We start from the raw sequence: 8,535 nt of genomic DNA on the forward strand, positions 1-8,535 counted from the left end.
TCTCTGCAGGATTTGTTTCCCCTACCAAACTGATTGTCCTTCCCTTTGTTATTCTGTCTGAGCTCTGACTCACTCTGTTTTTTCTTTTATACTCTTTCTCACCCCATGCCATTTTTTGGTCTCTTTCTGTTAGAAAATACCACCAATGTTTCCAGTCAAGTTTTCTAAACCTATGATTTGCATATTATGGTGAAAATAGCTAAGCCGGGTTTGCTTATCTTTTATGCACACACCTCGGAACAAGAAGCTTCCTTTTCCAGATCATACCAGCCTGGCATAGCCATAGCCAGCCCTTTTCCAGTTCAATAGGGGCATTGTTCTAGTGAAAAATACTAGTCGCCCTTGCCGGGACTTCTCCTTTGCAAAATGCAGCTGGTTATTAAGGACTATGTGTTACTGTTCCAAATTATTTTAAGGTTTGTTTAACAGGAGTTGCTTGGTCAAAGGTTGTAAGAGGCTTAGAAATTATTTCTAACCTCTTGCATTGACACAAGTCCTCCCAGATCTGAAATACTAAAATGGACAAAGAGAGTCTGCCAGAGGGGCGAACTTGTCCAAGACTTGAGAATTAATTGAAAAAGGCTCTGGTCCAGATCGGAATTTTATGCCCTCTTATGCTTCAGTAAAACATTGGGTGGCTTGAATATATAGAGTTAACATCAGCTACATGCTGCTGTGATTTCAGTGATTTAATATGAGTTTCCCGAGGAGAGTCCCAGGACATTTTGGGGGGTTTCCATTGTATCGCTGTGTAATCCATCTTTTAGAGGAAGTATAAAAAAACCCCTTCAAATAGAAAATTCTGTGTGTTTTCTTGGATGCGACTTGGCTTTAATTTCAAGCATTTCCTGCAATGAATTATTTTGAGGTTTGGAATGGAAATTATGGGGTGTTTTTGTTTGTTTTCCCGTTCTTGCTTAAATGTTCAAAATTCAGTAACTGGATTGTTTATAGTTGTTTCAGTTCAGATTGGTTATAAATATATATACATAGTAATAGGAAAGCAGAAGTGTGTTTAATGTAGTGAGACAGTATATTGTTCATTATTGTTCATTATTCCCTGGTTAGCCTTTTCTTTAGTGAGAGAGAGTTTAGGTATAAAAATCATAACTAATAACGTGTCTCTGCTGCGTGCAATTCACAGTTGAACGTAGAAAGGAAGAGGCATATTAGAGACAGCTGTGATTAGTTCTCCAATTTTCTAATATTAAATCCATTAAGTATTTACTGTCTCAGCTAATGAAGAGATGGGGAATGGTCATGAATCAGCAGGGGAGGACTGGTGCAGTCATTTTCACTTTACTCAGTTTCTAAGCAAGTTCCTTCACCAGCAATGGGGAGTTTAATGTGTTCTAGTGAAAGATGAACACAGAGCTGCGTTCTGGAGAAAGCAGATGGGACGGGGGTTTGGTTCAAGGAACTGATGGGTAGACAGTGATACCAATGGTCTGCGGGAGTGATTTATGGGGGCTGTTTGGAACACCTCACTGAGTCATTACAAAAAGGCCTCTTCAGGTGATTTACCAACTGCAGTAAAGGTGCCTTCAATGCGTTGGCTGTTCAGCTCTCGTTATTCTTCATTTGTCATCTGTCTTTATGTGCTACTAGCTTGTGATTACCTTGAGGAGACCTTTGAACATCTTTTCAGCACTCTTCACTGTAAATAATGAATGCCTTCCTGTTATTTATCGAAAGGGACTGCTAGGTAGCGTTTGTCTTTTGGTTGCTGAAATAGTTTAAAAAATGGAAATGCCAGTAGCTATGGGAAGTTGTATTGTGTTCATCTATGTGTCCATATGGTAGAATATGGTATGTCCTTCACAGCACAACGAAATGTGATTGTGCCTAATTCCAATTTGTATGGCATTCCCATTAACGATGTCTATTTAAGACATCCATTAAAGGCCCTTAATGTTAATTAACTGGACTATGACAATAAAGTTCTATTAGCTTCCCCCTTTTAATTTAACATTATAGGCATTTAACAGATGTCTTAATTAGATGTTACACTGAAGGCTATGAGCAAAATTAAAATTAGGTCGTTGTCCTGAAAGGAAAGTTTCTGCTATGATTTATGCTTTCTACCACTTTGTTTGTTTTTCCTTCTGACCTCTCGCAGGAAAACAAGGGATTTAATTTCGGAGAACGTTGAGAGGAGTAATGGGTACTAGGTAGAATAACAACTTGGGTCTAACAACTTTAATACATCTTGTTCTTACTTCACAGATGTAAATTCATTGAAAAAACCTTCTACTCTTTGGCACTTTCAAGTGTGTTTATCTGTATTTTCAAAAGCTTTCCCAGTGTTTCTTTCTCCTAGTTTCCTATTGGTGTGAAATGACTGTATTTCCCTCTATAAAATCTCTAGCAAAAACACTGTCTGTTTTCCCCATCTCAAGGGCAGTACTTAATATAATTGCAACAAAGATTTATTTCCATACCAACTACTTTATTTCCTGACTTCAGACGGGGAAGAGAAGCAGTCTGTTCTTGAAAACCAGTATTGCCCAGGCTGTGATTTCAGCTGATCAGTCTGGTTCAGTGATGCTGAATCTGGTTTGTGTCTGAGGGATCATGCCAGGGAGATGCAGCTCTCCTGTAACCTCTCTCAGCAACAGGTCCAGAAAGGAAGTAGGAATTTTGGAGGCCAACTGACTTGAGGGCTGACTGGCACAGTTAGTGTTTTCATAGGACTGGGGAGGGTTGGAGGTGGTGATGATCTTTGGCTTTCTCATGGCAGATAAATGGCTTGTGTGCCCTGCAGTGCAGTTAAGAGCTCTAGCTGGAGCTGTCCTCCTGAACCCAGTATGAGGCTTTGGTGTGCAGTGTATGTGAGAAACAGCTATGTTCTCTTTAAAGAAATGACCCTGCTTGGCTACAAATGCTTGAATGGTGGCAGGGAAAAACTCCCTCCTCCTAGATACAGGTCTTTCATTTGATCCTGAAATTGACTTGGCGATTTAAATTGAAAGCTGTGAAAGCTACCTCTATAACATAAACACCATAGAGGCTCTTTTACAACAGAAAAATGTAAAGTGACCTAAATATGCGGGTCACTTCCACCTCCCAAATAAGTCAAACCAGCCTAGTTAATGAGAGATTATAATCTGGGCAATCAAAAAAGGATCTGGAAGTAGGGGGGGGGGGAGAGAGAAAAAAGGAGATTAAAAGGGGCTGAGGATACATGAAGCACATGTACTCAATGCTGAACAAGTCTCCACTGGTGTGAGTATGGGGTCTCCATTACAACCACTGTTGCAGACTGCTGCAAAAAGCAAATATTTAGAAAAGGTTTAAACACTAGAAGCTTCTTCCCAAGTGGTGCTTTATTAAGGGTGATTGGTGAGTTTAGAAGACTTATGCTATGAAACTACCTGACTGCTTGTGTTCCAGTGATATAGTGCTCACAAACAAGTGATATAAATTAAGTGCCATCCATGCTAGCCTTTTTTAAAATTGTATGTAATGTCTACCTTTTAATAAGGGTATTTTTTTAAATGTATAACATAGACACCATGTCTAAATATATATGAAAACAGGCTACAGTAAAGCTCTAGAAATAGAGGTTAAATATTCATAAAGCAATTTTGTGGTAATTGAAGATTGGGGGTCACTTCCATCTTCGAATTTCTAGCTTCAAGTGCTTCCCTGTTACGTGATGTGTTCCCTGCACTCTGGCATGACAATATATATTTACTAATACAGACATATCTGTATTATTAGATTAAAGTAGTATGTTACTAGTAAGCCCCTGGTAAGTAAACAGCTTGCAGGGCTGCATTACATGTTTAGTATGTCTATATTCTCGCTCACGTACATGTTATCTGTAACAATATTAACCACAGGGAAGGAAATACTCAAGGTAAAACCAATCAGTTGAAACAACTTACTTGCATATATGCTTGCACCAAGCAAAGATGTTGATGTTGGCCCAGGAACGATTATAAAAGAGCAGTTGTCATTGCCTACAGTCTCATTGTAAGCATGTAATAGGCAGATAAAGCCCAATTTATACAGAAAGCAACAATAACATTTATCACAGTTACAAGACAATTTTCATTGTGCAAATTTATGATTATAAATTGAAACAGGAGTCAGGTAATCAATACCAATCATGTAAGTTTAATAAAAGCCAGAATGTTATATACAAATAACAAAACAGATACAACAAACTCCAACAGTCTGAGAGATTGCTTTAAAGACAACAGGTACTAGTCATTCTTCAGTAAGAAGAAATGCTTTAGAAATATTTCACATAGCTATTCTATTTCCAATCTGCCAGAGAACCTGGTATTTAAACTGCTGTTTTCCTTCAGACATTTCTATTAATATTTCTGATTTTCTATGAAATCATAGGTCAATAGTTCCTTTCAACTTGAATTTTTTTGCAGATCGCTCACTTGCTCTAAGCTGGAACTTGCTTCCATAGATGTAGGAAATGAATCCATCAATCTCCAAGCTAAATACGTTGTTAAGTTTGGGAACAACTGAAAATGCAAAAGGAAATAAATTAACAAAAGTGGACTAATGTAAACAAATCCCTGTTATGAAAATATACTGATGTACCAGGGGATATTAGTCACATGTAGGCTTGAGGCTTGCCACATATCAAGGTTTTTATGCTTTAGCATGAGAAGAAAAATAACCAAATCCTCTAAATTTTAAACTGGAATTATTAAAGTTAGTCCTCTTTCAGGAGCATGCACTAAGTGTTGCAGAGAACATCCAATGTGAATCAGATGAATAAGCCTTGTGCATAATCACGTTGGGTTCACTGGAAATTTTTTTTTTAATTGCTCATTTCTAATGAAATACTTTTTTGGTAAGATACTGGGCTGATACGTGGTCAGTAAAGACACTGACTTCTGCCACTCTATGCAAAGAGCTGAAAGCACTGATATAAAACAAGGTACTCGAGAGGTGTAAGATGAATAGTGTGTTTAAGAAATTTCCGATTATTCAAGTTGTGAAAAGCACTCAAAAAGTTGTCTTATATACCTTTTAATTTGTCCTCTTTAGTGATAATTTTGAAGACATGTTTAAATTCCTGTAGAATGATTCCTGTTATCCCAACGTAAGAGGGGCACTTTGATTTTGTGACTGAAAGAACAGAAGTATGTATTAGAAAATTTCAGATGCAGGCAGTTTATTTGCTCTTCTACAGTTGCCTAATGATTTTAAAAACTGGTTTGCAATATTCTGAAGTAATGCAATTACAGTAATCACTGGTGAAACTTGCAGTTAATCTTTGCAACTAACAACATGACTTTCAAGAGTAGTTGAAAAGTCATTGGCATTGGCAAGTAGAGAAAGAATCCATCAACATATGATCTCAACTGTATGATTCTAGAGTTAATGATGCTGAAAGGAATTTAAAAATAAGTACCTGAAATATAGGAGTGTCTACTTAACTTCAGATAATTTTGAAAAAGAAAACAAACAGAATACCTGTAACCATAGCTCCATGGAGATCAGCTTTTAGCAGTTTGCCCTGAATCACGTGTGGTTGCCTTGAAGAAGAGGGTGGCATCAGAGAAGAGGGAAAGAAAATTATATGGAAAGTTAGGTTTACAAAATGTGACCATGACTATTAAAATCATGGTCAAAGCTTACAGAAATAGTATGTATCTTTATCAAGTAACTATGATGTTTCAAGCAGTAACTCAGTAAACCTGGAAATATCTACTAAATCAAAAACCACAGTAATTTTAAAATATCTCAACTTACACATCTGGTTTAAGACCATGACATAGGTCTCTGATATACTGTTTCCAGAGTTCATGTAGTGGTAGAAAGATGGCGTATCTGCAGTAAAAAGACAAAAAGTATTATACAAGAACTTAATTATCAAAAAATCTATTGGTTGATTACTGAGGTAATCCATATTTACAACAGAGTTAAGACTAACACTTGTAAGTTTTGTAATCTGCTCTTGTAACTTAACCTGTGAGGTTCTGCTCTTGTAACTTAACCTGTGAGGTAGCCCACTCCATACAACAGGTTTACTTTATTTAAAAAAAAAAAAAAGGCACAAAGTATTGTCCTCTCTATTGACCCCAAACAGTGATGTGTTTTAGAGGATTGGGCCACATCTAAGACCGAAGAGATTTCTACTCTTTTATCTCCCCACTTACTTCATGTCAGCAACAGCAGGGGCTTTGTTCAGCATGCATTAGTTTGAGGAACCTGATGCAGAATTTTGACCCTCTGGTCACAGGCAGTCTAACTTTAAAAACTGAAGTCAGAGGTGGTTGTATTTCAGTTTGATTTATTGTTACATTTAGGTATACAAAAGGGAAGAGAAGCAGTACCAAACAGAAATGAATTTTCCAACTATACGGACAAGCGAACTCTTTTCTCATGGCAAAATGCCACAAACAGAGTCTCAGACAGACTTCACATACAGAAGGGCTAGTGTCCACGTGTACGTGCTGCTGCTTTTACATACTTTTGATGTACTTCCCGCTTTTACTACAGAGGGAAAATATTTAAGATCTTACCTTTGCTGTTCGGGTTCAATTTCAAAAAGGCGCATTTCTCGCCTTTGCTTGGCAGTGAAACCTTTTGTTTTCTTCTTCTTCTGCTTTGTCTTCTTTTTGGAATAATGCTCAAGAACTACAGCTTTCCGAGTTAATATATCCTGGATAGCTTCATCTTTCATTTTTGGCATACTGCGCTTCAGGAAGGCGTTTACAAACGCTTTGGCCTCTTCTGATCCCTGAGGCTAAAGATATTTTAGAAGATACTTTAAAATGCTAGATTTTAATTAAATTACGAACTTGCTGCTGACTAGTGGTTTTATCAAGTCGACAGAACCACCCGAGGAACGGGAGATCTACGCCCAGGTACTGGAAGGCGTTCACACGCTGAAGCCCCGGGCGTGCAGCGGCCTGGGCTCTCCTCACCGCGGGTGAGGAAACGACCGTTTTCTCGTTTCGTTCGGAACGGCCAAAGCCACCGGCCGCGCACGGGGGAACCCGGAGCCGCTGCGGGGGAAGGGGCGAGGCCGCCAGGTCCCCGCCGGGGCGGCGGGCCCCGCTCCTCCGGCCGCGTCCCCCCCTCCCCGCCGCCGGCGGTCCTGCCGCGCCGGGGCTCCTCGGGCGGCCGCCGGTACCTGGAGGCGCGGCTCCCCCGTCTCCTCCGGCGGCAGGCGGCGGTACAGCGACCCTGCAAGGCAGAGCGGGGCAGGGCGTCAGGCGGGGCCGCCGCGGCGCCGGCCCCGCTGGCCCACCGGCCCTCCGGCCCTCACCCTCCATCGCGGCGGCCGCCGGCGCAGGTGGTGACGACGGCCGGGGCGACGTGCGCCTGCGCAGGCGGCGGGGGCTGGCCGCCGGTTTTAACCCTTGGTGCGTGGCCGCTGCGCCTCGTTAAGCGAACTGCCTTCGTGGGGAAGGAGCTCCAGGGAGTAAACAACAAGCGGCTCTCTTCCTGTCGTTATGAGGGGCCAGCAACACCGCGGGGCCGCTCCCGGGGTGCCGAGAGCTGGCAGGGCCCCGCGGGGGCGCGGAAGGCAGGCGCGGGCCTGTGAGGACGGTGCTGCCGCGGCCTCTGCAGCCCTGGGGAGAGGGGTGCCCTCCCAACCCGGGCTGAGGTCAGACTTAAGGCGACCCACGCAAAACTCGCCTTCACGCGGGTCGCGTATCCAACACGCCAGCCTTGGCTCCCCTCGTGAGCTGCGTGGGCAGCTCTCGGCAGGGCAGGAGGCCGTGGGCGAGGGGGAGCCAGCCCTCTCCCCCCGGCTTTGCCCGACGTCTGTGCGACAGAGTCATAAGGGACAAAAAGGGGTGTCGGATCCGTTTCGGCAAACGGGAGCTAAAAAGGGGGGACAGTTGTTAGATTCTGCTCGCTAAAAAGCTTCTATAAAGAGTGCATTACTACTCAGCATATCAAAAGAAATACCGGCTTGTTACCATCTCCCCCGCTGCTGGTTAGGGTAGTAAATCCTAGCCTTAACCTCAAATTCCAGAGGCTGTGCTGGTAGAGGTAACCAAGATCCCCGTGTGTCCCAGGGCGAGGAGCCTCCCTGCATACACCAGCGTTTCTGAGTTACTGCCTAACATGGCTGGCACTGGGGTCCCAAAGAGCTCAGTGTCCCCTATAAATCACAACTGTGCTGGACTCTGGTTTAGAGGGAAGCCATCTCTAAGATCAAAATCCAAAGAAAAAAACGTAAAACAGGGAAGTGGCGTTGCTTATCGCAATCATGAGGTTCTACAAAGGGGGAAGCTGTGGCCAAGGTAGGCTGTTAGATTAGCCATTTAGATTAAGCTAGATCGGGACCATTTAATAATTTCTGTTAGGTGTCTGAACAATCATGTTACTTTTATTAGGCAAGTCACGGGTTTATTTCAGCAGAGATCAGGATGCAAAATTATCATTATTTCTAGCCAGAGTCAAAGAAACAGTCTTGCAAAATGAAATCTGGCTATTATTTAGCTCTTTTTTACAAACGAATTCTCTGACTTCGGAGAGTAAGTTGAGCACCAGATATTTCAGTTACTATCACAGGGAAATTTCTTCTTAAAAAAGTCTTGT

The 8,535-nt window shown here is 42.0% G+C and overlaps 1 protein-coding gene across 1 annotated transcript; it reads right to left on the reverse strand.

Annotated features, from left to right (window-relative positions):
- Positions 1–4,102: 4,102 nt before the first annotated feature.
- POP4 (POP4 homolog, ribonuclease P/MRP subunit) lies at positions 4,103–7,310 on the reverse strand. The gene is made up of 7 exons (XM_030025682.2): positions 7,250–7,310; positions 7,115–7,167; positions 6,501–6,724; positions 5,728–5,805; positions 5,449–5,510; positions 4,999–5,100; positions 4,103–4,487 (listed from the first exon to the last, which is right to left on the reverse strand). The coding sequence occupies exons 1-7, from the start codon at positions 7,254–7,256 to the stop codon at positions 4,351–4,353; spliced, it is 663 nt and encodes a 220-aa protein (XP_029881542.1). The 5' UTR covers positions 7,257–7,310; the 3' UTR covers positions 4,103–4,350.
- Between the last annotated feature and the right edge of the window lie 1,225 nt (positions 7,311–8,535).

The sequence above is a fragment of the Aquila chrysaetos genome, chromosome 9 (assembly GCF_900496995.4).
Source record: "Aquila chrysaetos chrysaetos chromosome 9, bAquChr1.4, whole genome shotgun sequence".
NCBI lineage: Eukaryota > Metazoa > Chordata > Aves > Accipitriformes > Accipitridae > Aquila > Aquila chrysaetos.

What these genes read in the sequence shown, in the direction of transcription:
- POP4 (XM_030025682.2), bottom strand. An exon ending in ATTGAACCCGAACAGCAAAG is followed by an intron (nt 5,806 to 6,500) that starts GTAAGATCTTAA and finishes TTTTTACTGCAG; the next exon opens with ATACGCCATCTTTCTACCAC. An exon ending in TAAAGAGGACAAATTAAAAG is followed by an intron (nt 4,488 to 4,998) that starts GTATATAAGACA and finishes TTGCATTTTCAG; the next exon opens with TTGTTCCCAAACTTAACAAC.